This window comes from Mirounga leonina, unplaced genomic scaffold (assembly GCF_011800145.1).
Source record: "Mirounga leonina isolate KUSES-001 unplaced genomic scaffold, KU_Mleo_1.0 Mir_101799, whole genome shotgun sequence".
Taxonomy (NCBI): Eukaryota; Metazoa; Chordata; class Mammalia; order Carnivora; family Phocidae; genus Mirounga; species Mirounga leonina.
Genome location: NW_023270210.1, coordinates 362,710 through 388,949, shown reverse-complemented (window position 1 = coordinate 388,949; position 26,240 = coordinate 362,710). Strand labels below are relative to the sequence as shown.

The 26,240-nt window shown below is 36.9% G+C and overlaps 1 protein-coding gene across 2 annotated transcripts in view; it reads right to left on the bottom strand.

Annotated features, from left to right (window-relative positions):
• Positions 1-26,240, bottom strand: part of TMLHE (trimethyllysine hydroxylase, epsilon) — a 116,792-nt gene that overhangs the window by 62,324 nt on the left and 28,228 nt on the right. Inside the window, exons 3-6 of one of the 2 annotated variants that reach the window (XM_035010459.1) lie at positions 20,589-20,765; positions 14,733-15,012; positions 5,412-5,531; positions 1,380-1,616 (exon numbers count right to left, since the gene is read on the bottom strand). In XM_035010459.1, coding sequence (XP_034866350.1) covers positions 1,380-1,616; positions 5,412-5,531; positions 14,733-15,012; positions 20,589-20,765 — 814 coding nt within the window. The remainder of the gene's footprint in view (positions 1-1,379; positions 1,617-5,411; positions 5,532-14,732; positions 15,013-20,588; positions 20,766-26,240) is intronic. The other variant, XM_035010467.1, reaches the window with a different exon arrangement.

Genomic DNA, 26,240 nt, shown 5'->3' with positions numbered 1-26,240 from the left:
TTTTTTTATGAAATTAAATACTCACCTACTCTATGACTCAGCAGTTCCACTCCTAGCTATTTACCTGAGTGAAATGAAAACACATATCTACAAAAATGCTTTTCTATGAATGCTCACGGCAGTTTTATTCATAATAACCACAAATTAGAAATAGCCCAGGTGTTTATTCATTAAAAAATGGATTTATTCTATGGTATGAATTTCTGGAACAGGCAAAACTAATCTATTGTGGCAAAAATCAAAACAGTGATCTCCTCGGGTGGGTGTGCAGGGTTGGACTGGGCAGGGGTATAAGGGGACTTTCTGCAGTGACGGCAATATTCTGTATCTTGATAGGGGTATAGGTTACATAGGTGTATGCATTTATCAAAACTCAGCAAATGTATATTTGATATTTTAAAAAATAATTGTATGTAAATTTTATTTCAAAGTTAAAAATTTATAAAAAGATACTGAACTCTACTTAAAGATATAAATGCTGAAGTATTTAGGGGGACATGTAGTCATAGCTACAATGTACTTTGAAATGAATCAAAAATAAGATTAACTGATGGATAGACAGACAGATAGATAGATAGATAGATAGATAGATAGATGATAGATAAGTAGATAGGCAGATAATAAAACAAGCATAGTAATACATTCCTGGTAGAATCTAGGTGGTAGGTCTATGGATTTTACTGTAAATGCTTACAACTTTTTGGTATATTTAAAAATGTTTATAATCAAATGTTGGAAAAAATACTGAATACCTACTTACTGTTCTAGGCAATGGGGATACAAGAGATGACTAAGAGTTTTTCAGAGGAGGTTATCCAATGGAAGTGAATTAGTATTTGTGTAGTTCATATTACAGTCCAGGGGCAAAGGCAGGAGCAACAATTTATTTTTATCTTCACAATTGGGTGTGGAGGAGGTTTGAAATGAGTGAAGATGATGAGTTCAATTTTGACTATGATGTGCTTTATGATCCTACAAGATCTCTAAGTGGCAACATCTAGTGGACTATTAGATATACAGGTCAGGAGATTTGCATAAATCTGGGCTACAAATGTTGTGGTTGTCATGCCTTTGGGTATTCTAGCTTTTGGTCCATGAGCACAATTTAATAACGGTTTTTTATTTCAATAGTGTTTTCATTTTAAAATACTATCTCAAATATCTCCTGCCCCCCAAATCTAGTATTCTTTACCTGTTGGCCTATTTATTTTTCCATGGGAAGTATAATAAGAATAGAAATTGTACTAATAAAGAGCTATAAAATAGCAAGACTAAGATGTGGTCAATATAAGGATTTTAGGGATTTTCATTAAGCTAATAATTTGAAGGCTAATAATTGGTAAATATATTACACTGGCAAATGGTTCTTTGGTACTCACCTGATCAAATAGAGCTCTTTATTCCATGGGTAGATATTTAAGACTGGCCCAACCCCAATCATGTGGTTGTGACATTCTCCAACATTTTCAATATATTCATGCTTCAATGGCACTTTGGTGAGGAGTTCAAATTCCTCAGGTGCCTTTTGAAGTACCTGTTCTGCTGCATAGAATCCATCTACCAGCAGTGTCCTGCCACCTGTTCCTTCATGCTTAAGACAGTGAAACACTTGAATGCTAAAGAGGGAAAAAATTAAATTCTTCTGTTCAGTGGCAAAAAGAGAACATATCAAAATTTTAGAAAATTATATATGAAATAATTATTGACTCTACTTGTATCATTTTCATTTCCAAATTAATTGTTTTTCCTTATAGCCAGTTATACTTTTTTTGTGCTTTGAAATATTAATGTCACTACAGGTTTCTTCTAAACATGTTCAATATGAATTAAAACCTGTATGTGCCAGACCCTGGGAATACAGGCATGAATAAGATATAGTCTCTGTTTTAAAAAAGCCCATAGTCTAGTAGGAAAACATGAAGGAAATAAATACCAATAAAATATGATAGGCACTATAATAAAGTTGTATACAAGATATAGAGGGGCCATAAAGAAAGGACATTATTTACAAAGTATATTTAAGGAAGAAAGCAAGAAGCTCCTGTCAGCATAGCACAGAGAATCACGAAAGGATTTTTTTTTATTTTTTTAAAGATTTTATTTATTTATTTGACAGAAAGAGAGACAGTGAGAGAGGGAACACAAGCAGGGGGAGTGGGAGAGGGAGAAGCAGGCTTCCCGCTGAGCAAGGAGCCTGACGCGGGGCTCGATCCCAGGACCCTGGGATCATGACCTGAGCCGAAGGCAGACGCTTAACAACTGGGCCACCCAGGTGCCCACGAAAGGATTTTAAACTGGGAAACTCTGTGGTCACATTAACATTTTTAAGACTTGATTATGATGATAGTATGGGAGATGGACTGGTGGGAAGCAAGATGACAAAAAATGTAGCAAACAACATGTTAACTGAAATAGAAAAAAACATTGAGGGCTTGAGCTTAGAGAAGGGTGTTAGAGAAAGAGACACACCAAAGAGATACTATAGGAGTAGAACTGACAAGATTTGATAACTGATTTAAAGGTAGTAGAGAAAGAACAAGCAAAAACCTAAAATGACTTCAGGTTTTTCACTTGGGCAACCTGTCATTTGCTAAGAGGGAGAATGCAGAGAGAAGTGTAATTGATCATAATGAGGGGTGTGAGGGGTTGAGGAAGAAGTTCAGTTTAGGGGCCACGCTGAAGTAGTTGAGTCCATAAGTGGCTGAAAATGTTAACAGGGAAAGAAAAGGGGACTTAATGGGCTGGAAAACTATACCAGAAATTTCAAATTAACAAGGGGAAAATAAAATTAATAGTAATTTAGAAAAAAAATAAAAGTAAATAACAAAGTAAAGTAAGTAAAAAATATGAATGCAGATAGAAGGAATAAAATCAAGGAGAACCTAACATAAATACAATTAAAATGAGAAACACCAGTTCTGGACTGTTGAGCTTTCTGTGAAACTTCTAGGTCAAGATGGTTTAGTAGCTAGTTGAAGATATTTAACCCAGAAGACAGGTGGATTTTGTAGTTTGTAGGTGATAGCTAAAGCCAAAAGCATGGAAAGAGTCATTTGGAGAGATCATTTCAAGTAAGAAAAGAAGGACAAAGAGAAAACCTTGAGGAACAACAATATCTAGGACATGGACAGAGGAAAATAAGCCAGCACAGGATGCTGAAGAAAAGTGGTCAGAGATGTAGGAGGAAAACTAAAAAAGGAAGGGTATTTAAGAAGAGGTAGTGGTTAACAGCATGCCCCAGGGGTCAAGTAAGATGAAAACTGAAAGGTACACACTAAGCATGGCCATAAGTTAGTTGCTGGTGACTTTGGAGAGAGTAATTTTATCTTTGTTATTTTATTTATTTATTATTTATTTGAGAGTGAGCACATGGTGGGAGAGGGGCAGAGGGAGAGGGTGAGAGAGAATCTCAAGCAGACTCCCCGCTGAGTACGGAGCCCACGCGGGGCTTGATCTCAGGATTCTGAGATCATGACCTGAACCAAAATCAAGAGTTGGACACTTGACCCACCGAGCCACCCAGGTGACCTTAAAGAGAGTAATTTTAATTGGGAGGTGTTGGATAAACTAGCCGACTATGGATTTGAGGAATGAATGGGAAATGAAAATGAAAAGACACTGAATGTAGATGATTCTTTTAATAAGTTTAGCTGTGAAGGGGAGGAATAAGGCAGGGCTTGTAACTAGAGGGAGACAGAGTCCAAAGAAGATACGAGAAGCTGATAGGAAGGAGTCCATAGGTATGGAACGGGTGAAGATTTAGGAGAGAGAAATCTCCAAGGAGGCTGGAGAAGATGAAATCCAGAGCAAAGGTAGCTTTTGAAAGGACAAGGCATATAACAATGTTGATGATGATGATAATGGCTAAAGTGATGATAATAATAACAACTAGTATTTCTTGAGCACTTAATATGTGTCAGGCAGTATGCCAAGTGCTTTAAATACATCATGTAATATAATCCCTAAGCAATACTAATGAATAGGTTTTATTACTAGCCCCATTTTACAGATGAAGAAACTGAGGCATAGAGAAGTTAAGTTACTTGTCCAAGAACACAAAACTAATATATGTTACAGCTGGGATGCAGATCCAGATCTGTTAATGACATGGCCTGAACTCATAACCACTCTTACTATACTGCTAATGTACTTACTTGGTCCATGTCATTGATTAGAAAGGTTTAAATTAATGGCAGAGACAACTAACTGCTTATCTTTGGTAGTGGTCAAAGAGAAAAGAGTTACTCAATATTTGAATGTCAACCTGTGTCCAGATGCTTCCCATCCCATTTCCTCTTTCTTCCTTCTGCACCCCCTAGAATGAGGATGCAGGGCTGTTGGGATCTTCATATACTGGTAACATTGACAAGGATATCTAAAAGCTGCTTTATTCTTCCTCCCCTGAACCAAATATTCTTAAGTTCCAAACCCTTAAAGAAAATCAATGTAACCACAATTAATTGCATATTATCACCATCTCATATTGTCTTTAAAAATCCATATGTACACTCACTTTACTAATATCTTTATGCCTCAGCTCATCATCTAAATGCAGAAGCAAGATAAATAAAATAACAACTACAGAGGTACCTCTAATAAGTGGCAAATGGTAGATAAGTATGGTATTTATCCATCGTGTCACATAATTATCATTTCACTTTTGTGGTGAGAACATTTAAGTTCTACTCTCTGTTAGCTACAGTGGTAATAATATATAACCATTGTACACCTTAAATTTATACAATGTTATATGTCAATTATATACTAATAAAGCTGGGAGAAAAAGGTATATCTTTAGCTCAGCAGCTTCTGATTCCATGTGAAAAAAGGTTTTTTTCACTAACTCCTCCTCTCCAACTTCTTACAAATTGGATTCAAATTCCTGTGAATACCAACCCAAAGCAGCTGTGTTTAGAAGATAGACCCGTTTGCAATATAGCTAAATATAAGAAAACTGTACAATTCCAAATTTAACAGTTAGACTTTTCTGGTAAGTTGTTGGTAATTACTTTGACAAAAAAGTAAATTAAACAAAATTAAGATCCATTTATATAGTAAGGTGTATTTTCAATCATTTCAAAAAAATTTATTCTTGTAAGTCCGAATAAGACTGAACTAGGGTATTTCAAAATGATCATGTTTCTAAGAGAAGAAAAAGAAATAGTCACACACAGGAGCAGCAGATAGGATCTTGGTTCAAATAGAATGGAAAATGATTAAGAAATTATTCATTAAGGAGGGCATGTGATGTGATGAGTACTGGATGTTATATGCAACTGATAAATTATTGAATACTACATCTGAAACTAATGATGTACTATATGCTGGCTAATTGAATTTAAAAAAATAAAGAAATCACTCAAGACCATCACATGTAAAGACCCTAATATGGAAAATTCTAATCCACTTACCCACAGGGTTCTTGAAAATAGGTAGTGTCAGTGTGCCGATCCAAAGCCAGCTTGGTGTATGCAGTGTCACCCCTGGAGAAGTCTGAAGTAAAATACCACATCCTCCCATAGATGGTTTCTCTGTCAAATCAAATGAAGGAAGACTTAATTATTTGAAAGTTTGATTCTTGTCTTTCACAACTTTAATAACTTCTTTAATTATTCACAAGTAACAATAGATTTTTTTGGCTCCAGATTTCCATCTATAAGGAGTAGATGACAGCTGAACATACCACCAGTCTTAACAATTCTGTCACTGATTAACATTCTGGGAAGTTGGGGGGAAAACTGTGAAAGTAGAGTTGACTCTTGAACAACATAGGTTTGAACTGAATGGATCCACTCGTACATGGATTTTTTTTTTCAATAAATACGTTATTGTAAATATATTTTCTCTTCCTTATGATTTTCTTAATGACATTTTCTTTTCTCTAGCTTACTTTATTGTAAGAATACAGTATATAATACATACAACATATAGAATATGTGCTAATTGACTATATTATTGATAAAGCTTCTAGTCAACAGTAAGTTATTACTAATTAAGTTCTGGGGAGTCAAAAGTTATACATGAATTTTCAAGTGTCTGGGGGAGGGAGAGGTCAGTTCCCCTAACCCCCACATTGTTCAAAGGTCAACCGTATAATGTGGTCTGAAAGCTTAGGGAATTATCCCCCTCTGTTTATGTGCCTACTTTTAATAGCTTTCACATTCACGGTTTTTTCCTGTGCTCACCTTCCTTGCATAGAAAAAGATGTCTTTATGCAGATGCTTTTAGAAGTGATTAATGTAGATCCTCACCCATCTTTTGGACATGGAGGAATAAGAAAAAGAGAAAAGGATAGTTTATGTTAGCAAGTATTTAATGAGATGCTGTATCACTGTTTTTTATTTTATTTTTATTTTATAGTTATTTTCCTGGTGGCTCAGATCTGACCAAAGATCACTTTAATTCTTTAGCTTTCAGAGTCCATCTTATTTTTTGAACCCTCAAAGTCCAAACAGGAAATGGTCTTCCTCATGAACTATGTGATCTCTAAAGCCCTCTCAATTGATTGTTTACCAGCACAGCTTCCTTTACTTGAAAATTCTCAAAATGTGTTTGAAACTGAACAGTTCAAAAATGTTGATTATGCTGTACCAGGACAGGGCAAATGACCCAGCATTCTATTTGCTACACAATGAGCTAGATCTGGCTCTTACTAAGTAAAAGGAAAGTACTACTTATAACAAAGTATGTTTACACCACATTTATTACTATAGAAGATCGATCTATATACTACCTAGAAACACAGACTAGAAGTGGAAACAACATTGTATTTAGGATCAGGAAACCTGAGCTATCTGAATCCCAGTTCTTTTTTTTTTTTTTAACTTAAAAAAAGATTTATTTATTTATTTTAGAGAGAGAGAGAGACGGAGGGTGGAGGGGGAGAGGAGAGAGAATCTGAAGCAGACTCCATGCCCAGTGCAGAGCCTGACATGGGGCTCAATCTCACAACTCTGAGATCATGACCTGAGCTGAAACCAAGAGTTAAATGCTTAACTGACTGAGCCACCCAGACACCACCCCTTTTTTCTTACTGAACCTTTTATTAGTGAACATCTTCTGTTAGCGCTATTATACATACAACACCATTTTTAAAATTATTTATTTATTTATTTATTTGAGAGAGAGAGAGACAGCATGAGCAGGGGTAGGGGCAGAGGGAGAAGCAGACTCCTCGTTGAGCAGGAAGCACGCCATGGGGCTTGATCCCAGGACCCTGAGATCATGACCTGAGCCAAAAACAAGAGTCAGATGCTTAACTGACTGCACCACTCAGGTACCCCTACACCACACTATTTGTTAAAAATTTTTTAATTATTTATTTAAATTCCAGTTAGATAATATACACTGTAATATTAGTTTCAGGTGTACAATACAGTGATTCAACACTTCCATATGACACCCACTGCTCATCACCACAAGTGCACTCCTTAATCCCCAACACCTATTTCACCCATCCCCCCCATCCACCTCCCCTCTGGTAACCATCAGTGCGTTCTCTATAGTTACAAGTCTGTTTCTTGGTTTGTCTCTCTTTTTTCCCCTTTGCTCATTTATTTTGTTTCTTAAATTCCACATAGGAGTGAAATCATATGGTACTTCTCGTTCTCTGACTGACTTATTTTACTTAGCATTATACTCTCTAGCTTCATCCATGTCATTGCAAATGGCAAGATTTCATTCTTTTTTATAGCTGAGTAATATGCCATTGTGTATATATACATCTTTTTATTCATTCATCAATGGACATTTGGGGTCTTTCCATAATTTGGCTACTGTTGATAATGCTGCTATAAATATTGGGATGCATGTATTCCTTTGAATTAGTACTTTTGTATTCTATGTATAAGTACTTAGTAGTGCAAATTGCTGGGTCATAGGATAGTTCTATTTTAACTTTTTGAGGAACCTCCCTACTGCTTTCCACAGTGGCTGCACCAGTTTGCATTCCCACCAACAGTGTAGGAGGGTTCCCCTTTCTCCCCATCCTCACCAACACCTGTTGTTTCCTGTGTTGTTGCTTTTAGCCATTCTGACTGCTGTGAGGGGATATCTCATTGCAGTTTTGATTTGCATTTCCCTGATGATGAGTGATGCTGAGCATCTTTTCATGTGTTTGTTAGCCATCTATATGTCTTCTTTGGAAAAATGTCTATTCAGGTCTTCTGCCCATTTTTAATTGGATCATTTGTTTTTTGGGTGTTGAGTTTGACAATTCTTTGTAGATTTTGGATACCAACCCTCTATCAGAGATGTCATTTGCAAATATCTTTTCCCATTCTGAAGGCTGCCTTTGGTTTTGTTGACTGTTTCCTTCCTGTGCAGAAGCTTTTTATCTTGACGAAGTCCTAATAGTTCATTTTTGCTTTTGTTTCCCTTGCCTCTGGCGATGTGTCTAGTAAGAAGTTGCTATGGCCAATGTCAAAGCGGTTACTGCCTGTGTTGTCTCTAGGATTTTAATGGTTTCTTGTCTCACATTTAGGCCTTTCATCCATTTTGAATTTATTTTTGTGTATGGTGTAAGAAAGTGATCTAGTTTCATTCTTTTGCATGTGGCTGTCCAGTTTTCTCAACACCATTTGTTGAATAGACCTCTTTTCTCCATCGGATATTCTCTTCTGCTTTGTCAAAGATTAGTTGACAGTTGATAGAGTTGTGGGTTCATTTCTGGGTTTCCTATTTTGTTCCATTGATCTCTGTGTCTATTTTGTTCCATTGATCTCTGTTGATCACTACAGCTTTGTAATATAACCTGAAGTCCAGAATTGTGATGCTTCCAGCTTTGCTTTTCTTTCTCAAGAATGCTTTGGCTATTCAGGGTCTTCCATGGTTCCATACAAATTTTGTGAAAAAATGCGGGTGGTATTTTGATAGGGATTGCATTACATGTGTAGACTGCTTTAGGTTAATATAGACATTTTAACAATGTTTTCCAATCCATGAGCCTGGACTGTTTTTCCATTTCTTTGTGTCATCTTCAATTTCTTTCATCAGTGTTTTATAGTTTTCAGAATACAGATCTTTTACCTCTTTGGTTAGGTTTATTCTTAAGTATCTTATTGTTTTTGGTACAATTATAAATGGAATTGATTCCTTGATTTCTCTTTCTGCTGCTTCATTATTAGTTTCTGTATGTTCATTCAGATTTCTGTATGTTGCTTTTGTATCCTGCAATTTTACTAATTCGTGTATCAGTTCTAGCAATTTTTTGGTGGAATCTTTTGGGTTTTCTATATAGCACATCATGTCATCTACAAATAGTGAAAGTATGACTTCTTCCTTCCTGATTTGGATGCCTTTTATTTCTTTTTGTTGTCTGATTGCTGTTGTCTAGGACTTCCAGTATTATGTTAAATAACAGTGGTCAGAGTGGACATTCCTGTCTTGTTCCTGACCATAGAGGAAAAGCTCTCAGTTTTGCTCCATTGAGGATATTTGCTGTGGGTTTTTGTATATGGGCTTTATTATGATGAGGTATGTTCCCTCTCTCCCTACTTTGTTGATGGTTTTTATCAAGAATGGATGCTGTACTTTGTCAAATGCTTTTTCTACATCTACTGAGAGGATCATATGGTCCTTATCCTTTCTTTTATTAATGTGGTGTATCACATTGATTGATTTGTGAATATTGAACCACCCTTGCAACCGAGGAATAAATGCCACTTGATCGTGGTAAATGATTCTTTTAATGTACTGTTGGATTCAGTTTGCTAGTATTTTACTGAGAATTTTTGCATCCATGTTTATCAGGGATATTGGCCTGTAATTCTGTTTTTAGCGGAGTCTCTCTGGTTTTAGTGGAGTCTGTTGAGGGTAATGCTGGTCTCATAGAATGAGTTTGGAAGTTTCCCTTCCATTTCTATTTTTTGGAATAGTTTGAGAAGAATAAGTAATAACTCTTCTTTAAATATGTGGTAGAATTCCCCTGGGAAGCCACCTGGCCCTGGACTTTTGTTTGTTTGGAGATTTTGATTACTGATCCAATTTCTTTGCTGGTTATCAGTCTGTTCAAATTTTCTATTTCTTCCTGTTTCAGTTTTGGTAGTTTATATATTTCTAGGAATTTATCCATTTCTTCCAGGTTGTCCAATTTGTTGGCATATAATTTTTCATAATATTCTCTTATAATCATTTGGATATCTGTGGTGTTGGTTGTGATTTCTCCTCTCTCATTTGTGATTTTATTTATTTGGGTCCTTTCTCTTTTCTTTTTGTTAAGTCTGGCTAGGGGTTTATCAATTGTACTAATTTTTCAAAGAAGCAGATCCTGTTTTCATTGATCTCTTCTATTGTTTTAGTTTCTGTATCATTTATTTCTGTTCTAATCTTTATTATTTCCCTTATTCTGCTGCTTGTTAGGCTTCATTTGTTTCTCTTTTTGGTGTAAGGTTAGGTTGTTTATTTGAGATTTTTCTTGCTTGTTAAGGTAGGCTTGTATTGCTGTATACTTCCCTCTTATGACCACTTTTTGTTGTATCTGAATGGTTTTGGACTACTGTGTTTTCATTTTCATTTGTTTCCAGGTATTTTTTTTCTTTCTTCTTTGATTTCCTGGTTGACCCATTCATTGTTTAGTAGCATGTTGTTTAACCTACATGTATTTGTGGTCTTTCCAAATTTTTTCTTGTGGTTGACTTCCAGTTTCTTAGTGTTGCGGTCAGAAAACATGCATGGTATGATCTCAATCTTTTTGTATTTGTTGAGGCCTGATTTCTGACCTAGTATGTGAGCTATTCTGGAGAATGTCCCAGGTGCATGTGAAAAGAGTATGTATTCTGCTGCTTTAGGATGGAATGTTCCTAATATATGTTAAGTACATCTGGTCCACTGTGTCATTCAAAGCCATGGTTTCCTTGTTCATTTTCTGTTTAGATGATCTGGTCATTGCTGTAAGTGGGTGTTAAAGTCCCCTACTATTACTGTATTATTATCAATGAGTTCATTCATATTTGTTATTGTTTTATATATTTGGGTGCTCCCAAATTATGGGCATCGATATTTACAATTGTTAGATCTTCTTGTTGGATAGTCCCCTTCATTAAGATATAGCACCCTTCCTCATCTCTTGTTACAGTCTGGTTTAAAATGTAGTTTGTGTGATATTAGGTACTGCTACTCCACCTTTCTTTTCATGTCTGTTAGCATGATAAATGGTTCTCCATCCCCTCACTTTCAATCTGCAGGTGTCTTCAGGTTTAAAATGAGTCTTGTAGGCAGCATATAGATGGGTCTTTTTTTTTTTTAATCCATTCTGACACCCTATGTCTTGATTGGAGCATTTATTTAGTCCATTTACATCCAAGGTAATTATCAATAGATATGTATTTATTGCTATTTTATTACTTGCTTTGTCATTGTTTCTGGAGATTTTCTTTGATCCTATCCTGTCTTTGTCACTTTGGGTTTCTCCTTTCCACTGAGAGAGTCTCCTCTGATATTTCTTGCAGGGCTGGTTTAGTGGCCACTAACTCTTAGTTTTTGTTTGTCTGGGAAACTATCTCTCCTATTCTGAATGATAGCCTTGCTGGATAGAGTATTCTTGGTTGCTGATTTTTCCCATTCAGCACATTGAGTACGTCATGCCACGCTCTTGTGGCTTGCCAAGTTTCTGTGGAGAGATCTACAGCTAACCTAATGGGTCTTCCTTTGTAAGTTAAGGACTTCTTTTGTTTTGCTGCTTTTAGGATTTTTTATCACTACATTTTCCAAATTTAACTACATTATCCCTTGGTGTTGGGCTGCTTTTGTTGATTTTGATGTGAGTTTTCTGTGTCTCCTGGATCTGGATGTCTGTTTCCTTCCCCAGATTAGGGAAAATTTCAGCTACTATTTCCTCTTCTGCCCCCTTTTTTCTCTCTTCTGGGACTCCTATGATACAAATATTATTACATTTGATGGAATCACTGAGTTCCCTAAGGCTATTCTCCTGTTCCATAATTCTTCTTTCTCTCTTTTGTTCAGCTCCATTATTTTCCATTATTTTGTGGTCTTTTAAAAATTTTTTAGAGGGGGGGAGAGAGAGAGAGAAAGAGAGAGAGAGAGAGAGAGATGGGGGAGAGGGAGAGAGAGAATCTTAGGCAGGCTCCACTCCCAGCAAGGAGCCCGATGCAGGGCTCAATCTCATGACCCTGAGATCATGACCTGAGCTGAAAACAAGAGTTGGATGTTTAACCACTGGAGCCATCCAGGTGCCCCATTAGTTTGTCTTCTATATCATTATTCACTCCTCTGCTTCTTCCATCCTTGTGGTCATTACATCCAGTTTTGAATCTCAGTTACTGCATTTTTCATTTCTCACTGGTTGTTTTTTTAACTCTTTTATCTCTGTGGTAAGGGCCTCCCTGAAGTCTTCCATTCTTTTCTCAAGCCCAGCAAGTATCCTTATGATTTTTGTTTTAAATTCTCCATCAGGCATGTTATTTATATCTATTTCACTTGGATCTCCGGCTGTAACCTTTTCTTGTTTTTTTCTTTTTCCTTTGGGATAAATTCCTCTGTCTTGACATTTTGTCTAGGTCTTTGTCTTCTCTGTGTTAGGAAAGCTTATGTTTCCTGCTTGAGAGTAATGGCTTTATGAAGAAGAAGTCATATAATGTCCAGGGCTGGGTGCATTAGGGAATGTCTCTGGTTTGTGCTGCATGTACTCTGCTACTGTGTTTTGGCTGCTCTATCCCTCAGGTCAGTCCTCCGCAGAGTTTCTCCTTGTCTGTAGTTGGCAGTATTTGGACCCTGGCCAGAATGTGGTGAGTTTAACTAGGTATGCTCTGGTCTGCTTGTTAAATGAGACCTGATACCACTTCCACTAGAACTGAAGCCTTGCAGAACTCTATGGTTGGTAGATGTGGTGCCTGCAGGGGTTTCTGCTGGTCTTCTGGAGTAGGGTCCTGCTGCACAGGTCCTTAGGCATGCTTGCAGGAAAAAAGCAATACCAGCAGAGAATGGGGGCGGGGGGGTGGGACTTGGGGTAAGCAGATCAGGCAGCCAGTGTGGGCACTGTGCTGTTTATTGAAGTTGGTTTATGCTGTGGGACAGGGGAGGGAAGTGGCACCAGCCAGCTCCTTTGTCCCCGGAGAGAGGAATTCGTGCTTGCTGCTCTCAGGGAAGCACTCCTAGAAAAGTGAATAATTTCCCCTCATGTGTTCTAGGCACTTTTCAGATGGGTGTTTTTACAGTGTCTCTGGGTCGCTTGCCTGCCTGGAGCAGCACAGTGCCCTTTGAGCTCTATACCAGCCAAGCCTGCTGACTTTAAAAACTCTAATCTTTAGGGACCTGGTGTGGTGGGGATCTGAGCTGGTCTTTTGGGGGGATGGTCTCACCACACTGGGACTGATGCAGGTTTGATCCAGAAGGGCAGTCATGGCAGAGGCACAGGGGCATGGAATTTGGAGCAAAGCAGGTTAAACAGCCAGTGTCTGGGTTAGCCACCTTCAGCAGGTGTCTCTGGACCTATGCTGAGGGCTGGGGGAGGGAAATGGTGCCTATGGGCTCTTTTGTCCCCAGAGAAGCAAAGCCATCTCTCCCAGATGTACGCCAAGAAGAGTGAACAGTCTCTCCCTGTGTGCCTTAGGCAATCCTCAGATTGCACTGTGCCCTGGGGTTGTTTGCCTTCCTTCTCTCCAGAAGTAGTGCCCTCAGGTCTCTAGCCCAGCCAAGACTGTGGACCTCTAAAACCAGTCTTGGAGCCCAGCTGTTGCAAAAACTCATGAAAATTGGCCCCTCTTGTTTTCCCAGCCAATGGCTTTGGGGAACTGTTCTCCTTGTGCTTATCCCCGTGCACTCCACTCTCTCTTGCTTTTCTCTGCAACCAGGGCTCTCTCCCCTCCACAGCACTCGCCATCTGTTTCTCCCCCAAACCATGTCTCTTTACTTCCTACCTTCCTCGATGTGGCCTCTTCTCTCCCTCTACTTGTGCAGTTTGTTCTATCAGTCTTCAGGTCAATTTCTTGGCTATTCAGAATTAACACCTAGTTAATTAGCTGTGTTTGAGGGATGAGGCAAGCTTAGGGTCCTCCTACTACACCACCATCTTAGGTCCCCCACTGAATCCCAGTTCTACTTCTTACTAGCAGAGTAATGCTGGGCAAGCCACTTACTTATTACATGTGTCTCAAGTGGCTCATCAGCAGAACAGGGGATAAAATATACACCCATCAGGATTTCTATAATGACCAAAAGAAAATAATGGGCATGAATATGTTGGTTAAATGCTATATAGTGTAAGGCAATATTATTAACAACTAGTGTCTGAATCAAGCCTTAGGAATCATAATAGGTCAAAACTGGATGATCTTTAGACACCATCTTATTCAATCCTCTTATTGATCAGATGGGAAAATTGAGGCCAGGGGGTGCAGGTGGAGGGTACAGGTATGTATGTAATGGAGTTGTCTATGTTCACACAATTGCTTGAGGGTAGAACTTAGACTACTGCCTGGTTCTGTTTACTCAAAGTCAGTGCTATTTCTAGTGTATAATGATACCTGTTACTTTGAGGACCACTAGCCTCAAAAAATATACCAAAGACTTTGAAGTCATCATCATATTTAACATGTAAGTGTCTTTAGAGATTAGAAATCTGGGCCTCAAATAAAGCACTACAAATGGGAATCCCCTTATTCAGGACACAAAATATTCTGGATCAAAAACAGTGTGACCATACCCAGTTAAATTATTTTACTGGTGTTGACGCTCTGCAAATTAATTACCGTAGATATTAGAAACTAATAAATTACCTGATCAAGCTGATCCTTTCTGCCAACTTCTCTGTGTGTTCTTGAGTGGGAGGGACATTTTCTACGAATGCAATTCCATACAGCAGAAAGTTTTGCAGAAAGTTCTTCAATCCCTCATTGGTTTCTAAGAAGCTTTGGAAATCTACAGATGGAACTTGGGCTCGCTGATAGATTTCAGCATTCCATAAGATTCTAGGTTGGATGACCTTTTGTTTCTGCCCTTCATAGCTGTTTCTCACCAGCCAATCCAAATCATATTTAGTCACATGACCATCTGGCCCTTTAAAGGGAAAAATAAAAGGTATTAAAATAATAGTTATAATTACTGCCAATAATTTACTGGTTAAGAATGTTATTTTTAGCAACCAATTACCCAGTGCTATATTGTTTATGAAATGAAATTAAAATGAGTGCCTAGGATATTCCTGAAACAGAAATATTTGCAGGTTCAGTAGTATGAACTAATAAATGAATGAATGAACAAATAAATCTCACCAACTAGAAGGGACTAAATGAATTGGGGCAGTTTGACCTAAATGACATCAATATATGATAAAGTGATTTCATAAATGACTGCCCACAGTGCCAAAAAAAAAAACAAAAGGCAAAAAAAAAATCCTCCCTCCAAAATGCTTTAGGAAATCTTCAGGATAAGCAAAGGATATAGCAAGGGGTGTGAAAAGCTTTGCTGGCATCTTATCTCTTCTTTCACTTCTTTTTATTTCTCTGTCTGTGTTTTGGCTTCCTACTCCTTGACAATAAAAGTACCATAAGGAATTTGTGAAGCATAAAAAAGTCTGAGGAAATTTTTTAATTATTTTTTTATTATGTTCAGTTAGCCACTGTATAGTATATCATTAGTTTTTGATGTAGTGTTCAATGATTCATTAGTTGCATATCACCCAGTGCTCCTCACAACACGTCCCCTCCTTAGTAAGATTTATTTATTTACTTTAGAAAGAGAAAAAAAGAGTGCACAAGTGGGGGGAGGGGCCAAGCGTGGAGCCTGACATGGGGCTTGATCTCACCACCATGAGATCATGACCTGAGTCAAAATCAAGAGTCCAATGCTTAACCAAATGAGCCACCTAGGCACCCCAGTATGAGGAAATTTTTAAAAATCACTTATATTTACCATTCTACCAGACAGATGAAACCCTTATTAATAGCTTGGCATCATTCCTTCCACTTTTTTCCATGCATTCTTTTACTTTATAATATATATATATATTTGTACCCTGCCTTTGTCACTTAATATTTTGAGTCATTATATCATTAAAATCTTCACTTATGATTTGTTTTGTTTCATAAATTCACAGACTCTTAACTATAGAGAACACACTGATGGTTATCAGAAGGGAGGTGAGTGGGGGATGGGTGAAAGAAGGGATGCGTATTAAGGAGGGCACTTGTGATGAGCACCAGGTGTTGTATGCAAGTGTTAAATCACTAAATTCTATACCAGAATCTAATATTACACTATGTTAACCAACTGGAATTTAAATTAAAACTTAAAAAAATTAAATCTTCATAAAAATTAATTCTTATAATTTGCAGAATATGGACTACCAAGATTTATCTAACCAGTCTGTTCTGGGGCATGTAGTCTTATTTTTTTTAATTTCCTTATTATTTAATAGTGATCATCCCTGTCTATATTTCTTTTCTTTTTTTCAAAGATTTATTTATTTATTTTAGAGAGAGAGAGCATGCAAGTGGGGGGAGGGACAGAGGGAGAGAGAGAATCTCGAGCAGATTCTGTGGTCAGCACAGAGCCCCATGTAGGGCTTGATCTCACAATCCTGAGATCACAACATGAGCTGAAATCAAGAGTTGGATGCTTAATGGACTGAGCTACCCAGGTGCCCCTCTTTTCTTTTTTTTTTTTCTTTAAGATTTATTTTTTAGGAGAGAGAGCCCAGCAGGGAGGGGCAGAGGGAGAGGGAGAAAGCATCCAAAGCAGACTCTGCACTTAGTGTGAAGCCAGGCGTGGGGCTCGATCTCACAACCCTGATATCATGATCTGAGCCAAAACCAAAAGCCAGATGCTCAACCGACCGAGCCACCCAGGTGCCCCACTTGTCTATATTTCTGGTAATTTTCTTAAAATAGAAACCCAGAAGATGGGATTGTTAAATCCAAAGATAAAAACTTTTAAGAGTCTTGATGCATTTAACTAAATTACTTTTTTAGAAAGTCTACCAATTTTCATTCTCTCCAACAATATATGTGTGCCGATCAAAACTGAGTATTCTTATTTTTTAAATATATTTTTTCCAATTTGGTAAGTAAAACTTCTCTTACTGTAATAATTTTAATTTATTCACTTACTAATAAGCTAATAACATTTGTTAGACATTTATTTTGTTAGACATGTTTTTCATTTTTATTATTTTGTTTCAAGTTTTTATTTAAATTCCAGTTAGTTAACATATGTAATATTAGGTTCAGGTGGAGGATTTAGTGATTCATCACTCATATATCACACCCAGTGCTCATCACAAGTGCCCTCCTTAATCCCTGTCACCCATTTAATCCATCTCCCCACCACTTCCACTCCAGCAATCCTCAGTTTGTACTCTATAGTTAAGAGTCTGTTTTATAGTTTGTCTCTCTCTCTGTTTTCCCCCTTCCCCTATGTTCATATGTTTTGTTTCTTAAATTCCACATATGAGTGAAATCATATAATTATCTTTCTCTGACAGACTTATTTCACTTAGCATGATATACTTTAGCTCTATCCATGTTGTTGCAAAGGGCAAGATTTCATTCTTTTTGATGGCTGAGTAATATTCCATTGTGTATATATACCACATCTTCTTTATCCATTCATCTATCCATGGACATTTGGCTCTTTCCATAGTTTGGCTATTATTGACAATGCTGCTATAAACATTGGGGTGCACGTGCCCCTTCAGATCACTATGGTTGTATCTTTTGGGTAAATACCTAGTAGTGCAATTGCTGGGCCGTAGGATACTTCTATTTTTAACTTTTTGAGGAACCTCCATACTGTTTTCCAGAGTGGCTGCGCCAGTTTGCATTTCCACCAACAGTGTAGGAGGGTTCCCCTTTCTCCGCATCCTTGTCAACATCTGTTGTTTTCTGTGTTGTTGATTTTAGCCATTCTGACAGGTGTGAGGTGATATCTCACTGTAGTTTTGATTTGTATTTCCCTAATAATCAGTGATGTTGAGCATTTTTCACGTGTCTATTAGCCATTGTATAGACATATGCTTTTTAAATGCAAGGATTACCAAACTATGGCCCATGGGCCAAATCTGCCTGGCAGTTGTCTTTGTGACACCTACTTTAGAACACATGATACCCACTTGGTTACTTATTGTCTATGTCTGCTTTCACCCTGCAAGCATCCGACTCTTGAATAGTTGAACAGTTGTGACAGGGACTGTACAGCCAGCAAAACCTAAAAATCTTTACTACCTGGCCCTCTACAGAATATTTGCTGACTCAGGCTTTAATGATCTGCCTGTTCACTACTTTTTCACATTTTTTCTACTGAAATACTAGTGCTTTTTTTTTTTTTTTAACAAACTGGCAATAACACCTTATATATTAATGGCTTTTAGTCTTTGTCATACATTTTTCAAATATTTTGCCAAGTCAGTTATTTTTTAATAAACTTTTCTATGGCATGTGTTTTTTTTACTGTAGAGAAATCAGTAGTCAAATGTATTGATTGTAAATATTTTTTCCTCCAATGCTTTTTTAACTTTTATTTTGAAATAATTATACATTCACAAGAAATTGCAAAGAAATGTATTTATTCCATAAATAAACCCAGTAGTTGCAGGATACAAAATTAATATACAGAAATCTGTTGTGTATCTATACACTAATAATGAAGTAGCAGAAAGAAAAATGAAGAAAACAATGCATTTATAACTGAACCAAAAAGAATGAAATACCTAGGAATAAATTTAACCAAGGAGATTAAAGACCTAGACCCTGAAAATTATAAGACATTCATGAAAGAAACTGAAGACAACACAAAAAAATGGAAAGAAATCCAATACTCATGGATTAGAAGAACTAATATTGTTAAAATGTTCATACTACCCAAACCAATCTACAGATTCAATGCAATCTCTATCAAAATACCAACAGCATTTTTCACAGATCTAGAGCAAATAATCCTAAAATTTGTATGAAATCACAAAAGACCCTGAATAGCCACCACAATCCTGAGAAAGAAGAGCAAAGCTGGAGGTATCACCATCCCAAATTTCAAGATATACTACAGTGTTGTAGTAACGAAAATGATGTGGTACTAGCACAAAAACAGATACTAGATCAATGGAACAGAATAGAGAACCCAGAAATGGACCCTTGACTCTATGGTCAACTAATCTTTGATAAAGCAGGAAAGACTATCCAATGGGAAAAAGTCTATTCAACAAATGGTGTTGGGAAAACTGGACAGATATATGCAAAAGAATGAAACTGGGCTACTTTCTTATACCCTACACAAATAAACTCAGAATGGATGAAAGACCTAAATGTGAGACCTGAAACCATAAAAATCCTAGAAGAGAACAGAGGCAGTAACTTCTTTGACATCAGCCGTAGCAACTTCTTTCTAGATATGTCTCCTGAGGCAAGGGAAACAAAAGCAAAAATAAACTATTGGGAGTACATCAAAATAAAAAGCTTCTGCGCAACAAAGGAAACCATCAATAAAACAAAAAGGCAACCCAGTGAATAGGAGAAGATATCTGCAAATGATATATGTAATAAAGGGTTAATATCCAAAATATATTAATAACTTGCACAACTCAACATGGAAAAAAACCAAATAATCTGATTAAAAATGGGCAGAGAACCCAAATAAACATTTTTCCCCAAAGAAGACATCCAGATGGCCAACAGACATATGAAAAGATGCTCAACATCAGTCATTATCAGGGAAATGCAAATCAAAACCACAATGAGGTATCACCTTACATGTGAGAGTGGCTAGTATCAGAAAGACAAGAAATAACAAGTTGCTGAGGATGTGGAGAAAAGGGATCACTTATGTACTGTGGGTGGGAATGTTAATTTGTGCAGCCACTGTGGAAAACAGTATGAAGGTTCCTCAAAAAATAAAAATAGAAATACCATATGATCCAATAATTCCACTATTGGGTATTTACCTAAAGAAAACACTAATTTGAAAAGATATATGCACCCCTATGTTTGCTGCAGCTTTACAATAGCCAAGATATGGAAGCAACCCAAGTGACCATAGATAGATGAATGGATAAAGAAGATGTGGTATGTACACACAATGGAATATTACTCAGCCATAAAAAGGAATGAGATCTTGCCATGTGCTACAACATGGATGGGCCTAGAAGGTATCTGTTAAGTGAAATAAATCAGACAGAAAAACAAATACCACATGATTTCACTTATATGTGTATTCTAAAAAACAAAACAATTGAACAAACAAAAAACCAGAATTTTAAATAAGAGAGCAAACTGGTGGCTTCTGGGGGGGGGGGCAGAAGAGGGACATAAAAGGTGAAGAGGATTAAGAGGTACAAGTTTCCAGTTATAAAATTAAGTCACAGAGATGAAAGGTATCATATAGGGAATATATAGTCAGTAATATTGTAATAACATTGTATGGTCATACACGGTGACTACACTTATCACTGTGAGCACTGAGTAATGTACAGAATTGTCAAATCAATGTTATACACCTGAAACTAATAAAATACTGTATGTTAATTATACCTCAATAAAAAAAGAACAGAATCCCCTATTTTGGAATGGGGCAAACCAGTTTTTGCAAAATAATTGTTCTTTAGAATAGCACCCCAACCAAGACCAAGTCTCTTGTGTACTCACAAGTGAAAAAGAGTGTGGTCTCATCCAGACGAATGGTCTTTGGCTTGATGCATAAATCCACACTGGCAGTATCCAGGCTGCGCTGGTGAGTCTTAGAGTTGTAGCAAGATGCTGAGCGGCAGTGGTCTCGAAGCCAGACATAATCAAAGCGCATCACGGTGTTAGCATATTGCAGTTCTAGGGAAAAGCATTCTTTTATATTATTTATTATATTATTTTACATTATTTATTTTATAAAAATAAATATTTACTTAGGAAAATTTAAAAACTATCAGTAGTCAGAAAACTTCCTTCAAAAAGTCTTCTACCAAGAAATAAGCAAGAGCACTAAGGGGAACACTAGCCCCCTACCAAATACAAAACATACTGTAGAACTTTACGATTAAAATAATATGATGCTGGGATAGGAATAGCAGATAAAACCACAAAAGAATATAAAATGTCCAAAAATATACCTAAATGTGTATAGAAATTTGGTATCTAATAAACTGACAGCTATAATCACTGGGGAAAATAAGAATTTTAAAATAAATGGTGTTGGGACAACTAGATAGCCATTTGGAAAAAAGATAAAATTGGGTCAATACTTCATATTGTCACGAGGTCTCCAAGAAAAACTCAAAACAGATCAGAGTTCTAAATTTGGAAAATGAAGCCACTGAAATATTTTATTTTTTAAAATATGTTGATGATTCTATTTTTTTATTTTTTTTAAAATTTTTTATTATGTTCAGTTAGCCACCATGTAGTACATTCTTAGTTTTTGATGTAGTGTTCAATAATTCATTAGTTGCATATAACACCAAGTGCTCATCACAACACATACCCTCCTTAATACCCATCACGGGGCTAACCCATCCCCCCCAACCCCTTCCCCTCTGAAACCCTCAGTTTGCCAGAGTCCACAGTCTCTCATGGTTTGTCTCCCCCTTTGATTCCCCCCCTTCAGTTTTCCCTCCCTTCCCCTATGGTGCTCCATGCTATTCCTTATGTTCCACATATGAGTGAAACCAGTATTTTATTTTATTTATTTTAATTTTTTAAAATTTTTAAAATTTTATTATGTTATGTTAGTCACCATACATCATTAATTTTTGATGTCGTGATCCACAATCCACTGTTTTCATATTAACACCCAGTGCTCCATGCAGTATGTGCCCTCCTTAATATTTTAAAAGGAAACACAGGTAGATAGAGGATATAAAGGAGGTACTTGTACTGTTCTTGCAACTTCTATTAGTTTGAAGTTATACCAAAATAAAAAGTTAACAAAAAAATCAAAGACTTTCCTATATACCAGGTTATTCATTTAGAAAAAGTAAATAAAAATGAGATCAAATTTATAAGAGGAACAAAAGCTATAATGTGTCTGGGAATAAACAAAAATGTGGAAGACTACTATGGAGAAATCTATAAAACTAATCTTGAAGGGCGTGAAGGAAATGTGAATGGAGAAATGTGCTCAAACATGGGCAGATTCAATAATGAAAAGATACAAATTCTCCCACAAATTAATACATGAAATTCCATGTACTTTCAATCCAAATTCCCATGGAAATTTTCATGTACTGGACAGGCTAATTCTAAAATTCTTATTCAGAATTAATAAACTTATAATTTTGAAAAAAAGAGGAAGAAAGGCATGGGGGGAACTGTGTTACCAAACATAAAAAAAAAAACATTTTTTTTTTTAAGATTTTATTTATTTATTTGAGAGAGAGAATGAGAGAGAGCACATGAGAGGGGGGAGGGTCAGAGGGAGAAGCAGACTCCCTGCTGAGCAGGGAGCCCGATGCGGGACTCAATCCAGGGACTCCAGGATCATGACCTGAGCCGAAGGCAGTCGCTTAACCAACTGAGCCACCCAGGCACCCCCCCAAAAAAACCATATTATATATAAAGCTACAGCCATTTAAAAAGTAAGATGAACAGATCAAGGGAACAGAATGGAGTTCCAAAACAGCCCCAAGTATACATGGAAATATGTGTATGTTAAAGGTGGCATTTTATAACAGTAAAGACAGATTACTCAATTACTAGTTTTGGAAAAATGAATATTTGGAAATTTTGACTCTGGATTCGTATCATCCAAAACAGTAAATTACTGATAGATTAAAATATAAAAAATAAAAACAGACACATAGATCAATGAGATCAATGGAACAGAATAGAAAACCCAGAAATGGACCCACATCTGTATGGTTAATTACTCTTCAACAAAGCAGTAAAGAATATCCAATGAAAAAAGACAGTCTCTTCAACAAATGGTGTTGGGAAAACTGGACAAAAACATGCAGAAGAATAAAACTGGACCACTTTCCTACACCATACACAAAAATAAACTCAAAATGGATGAAAGACCTAAATGTGAGACCTGAAACCATAAAAATCCTAGAAGAAAGCACAGGCAGTAAACTCTCTGACATCGGCCATAGCAACTTTTCCCCAGATATGTCTCCTGAGGCAAGAGAAATAAAAGCAAAAATAAATTATTGGGACTAATCAAAATAAAAAAGTTTCTGCACAGTGAAGGGAACAATTAACAAAACTAAGAGGCAATCTACAGAATGGGAGGAGAGATTTGCAAATGATAATAGCCTATAAAGGGTTAATATCCCAAATATATAAAGATCTTATATAACTCAACACCCAAAAAACAAATAATCCAGTTAAGAAATGGATAGGAGGGGCGCCTGGGTGGCTCAGTTGGTTAAGCGACTCAGGTCATGATCCTGGAGTCCTGGGATCGAGTCCCGCATCGGGCTCCCTGCTCGGCAGGGAGTCTGCTTCTCCCTCTGACCCTCCCCCCTCTCATGTGCTCTCTCTCTCTCATTCTCTCTCTCAAATAAATAAATCTTTAAAAAAAAAAAAAAAGAAATGGACAGGAGACATACACACATTTCTCCAACGAAGACATACAGATGGCTAACAAACACATGAAAAGATGTTCAACATCACTCAGCATCAGGGAAATACAAATCAAAACAATGAGATATCACCTCACACCTGTCAGAATAGCTAAAATTAACAACACAGAAAACATCAGATGTTGGTGAGGATGTGGAAAAAGGGGAACCTCTTGCACTGTTGATGGGAATGCAAACTGGTGCAGCCACTCTGGAAAACAGTATGGAGTGTCCTCAAAATTTACAAATAGAACTACCCTATGATTCAGCAATTGCACTACTAGGTATTTACCCCAAGAATACAAAAAGACTAACTTGAAGGAATATATGCACCCCAATATTTACAGCAACATTATTTACAATAGCCAAATTATGGAAAGTGCCCAAATGTCCATGCACTGATGAATGGTTTAAGAAGATATGGTGTACATATATAAAATGGAACATTACTCAGCTATCAAAAAAAATGAAATCTTGCCATTTGCAACCATGTGGATGGAGCTAGACTATATCATGCTAAGCGAAGGAAGTCAGTCACAGAAAGACAAATACCACATGATTTCACTCATATGTGGAATTTAAGAAACAAAACAGATGAACATAAGGGAAAGGGAAAAAAAGAGACTCTCAACAATAGAAAACAAACAGGGTTGATGGAGGGAGTTGGGTAGGGGATGGGATAGATTGGTAATGGGTATTAAGGAGGGCTCTTGTTGTGATGAGCACTGGGTGTTCTATGTAAGTGATGAATCATTAAATTCTACTCTTGAAACTAACATTAGACTATATGTTAACTAAAATTTAAATAAAAACTTGAAATGTTAAAATAAATAAAATATAAAACTATTACACATTGGGGCACCTGGGTGGCTCAGTCAGTTAAGCATCTGCCTTAGGCTTAGGTCACGATCTCAGGGTCCTGGGATTGAGCCCTGTGTCAGGCTCCCTGCTCAGTGGGGAGTCTGCTTCTCCCTCTGTCCGTCCCCCACTCATATTTTCTCTCTCTCAAATAAATAAAATCTTAAAAAAACCCTATTACACACACATTGACAACATTGACGCAGGAATGGACATTTTAATATGACACAAAAGGCACAAAAGATAAATTTGCTTATATGAAAATAAAAACCTGTTTTGCAAACAATATAAAAAACCAAAGTTAAGTGACAAGTTCTCTAGCTACCTAGGATCCATGGAATAATATGTAAAGTTGTGTTTGTGTGTGTGTGAGTAGCCCTACACTTTTCCATGGAGAGGATCCATAGCTTTCAACAGAATTCCTATGGGATTCATAATCTAAAAATATTGAGAACCCTGCCCTTGGAGTAACAGAAGTGATTAACTTCATTCAGATTGGTCATTACACTGAACTAATCCAGGATTTGACAAACAGCCTGTGGGTCAAATAGAGCCCATGGCATGTTTTTGTATAGCTTGCAAGATAAGAATGATTTCTACATTTTAAAAATGTTATAAAACAAAAACAAAAGAAGACCATGAAACAAATTCTGCATGACCCATAAAGCCTAAAATATTTACTATCTGGCCCTCAGGGAGTCATATGTAACTCTTCTTTCCATGACTGAGTTCATTCTTGCCTTTGCACTTGCCATTTCCCTCCTTGAAATTATAAGCTCCCCTAATTAAATCACACTTTTTTCTTTCAAAGTCTAGTTAAAAATTCATTTATTCAAGGAAGCTTCCTTGAACCCTATATTTTCTTTGAAATTAAGTATTTGGTAGGTAACAACTGAATTTGCATTTGCATATGGCATAAGGTATTCTTGTTTCTTGTATTTATTTACTATTTTATGCTTCTTGGATACCACATCTTACATCTTGGTTCTCTAGAAGTTCTCAGCTATACATAAACAAATGTTTATTAACTAGGCCAAAATGCAAAATACAGAAAAGAAACTTGGGATTCATCTTGACTCATCTTATAATCTATGTTTAATCAATCACCAAGGTTTGCTGGTTTCACTTCCTAAATCTTTCTAAAATCTATATGACCTCTCCATTTCCACTCCTTTCTCCTGCCACATTCAGGCAATCTCCATCTTTAACAGTGGTCTCTATAAAGAGACTTTTTTCTATTAATATGATGATTTTATTTTTTTAAACTTTTATTTAAATTCTAGTTAGTGGGATGCCTGGGTGGCTCAGTTGGTTAAGCATCTGCCTTCGACTCAGGTCATGATCCCAGGGTCTGGGATTGAGACCCGTGTTGGGTTCCCTGCTCAGCGGGAAGCCTGCTTCTCCCTCTCCCATTCCCCTTGCTTGTGTTCCCTCTCTCGCTGTCTCTCTCTCTCTGTCAAATAAATAAATAAATAAATAAATAAATAAATAAATAATCTTTAAAAAAATTCTAGTTAGCTAACATATAGTGTAATATTGGTTTCAGGACTAGAATTTAGTGATTCATCACTTACATAGAACACCCAGTGTTCATCACAACAAGAGCCCTCCCTAATACCCATCACTCATCTAGCCCATCCCCCCCCACTCACCTCCCTCCATCGGCCCTCAGTTTGTTTTCTATCGTTAAGAGTCTCTCATGCGCTGCTCCCCTCTCTTTTTTTCCCTTTCCCTATGTTCATCTGTTTTATTTCTTAAATTCCACATATGAGTGAAATCCTATGGTCTTTGTCTTTCTCTGACAGACTTCCTTCACTTAGCTCCATCCACGTGGTTGCAAATGACAAGATTTCACTCTTTATGATGGCTGAGTAATATTCCAGTGTGT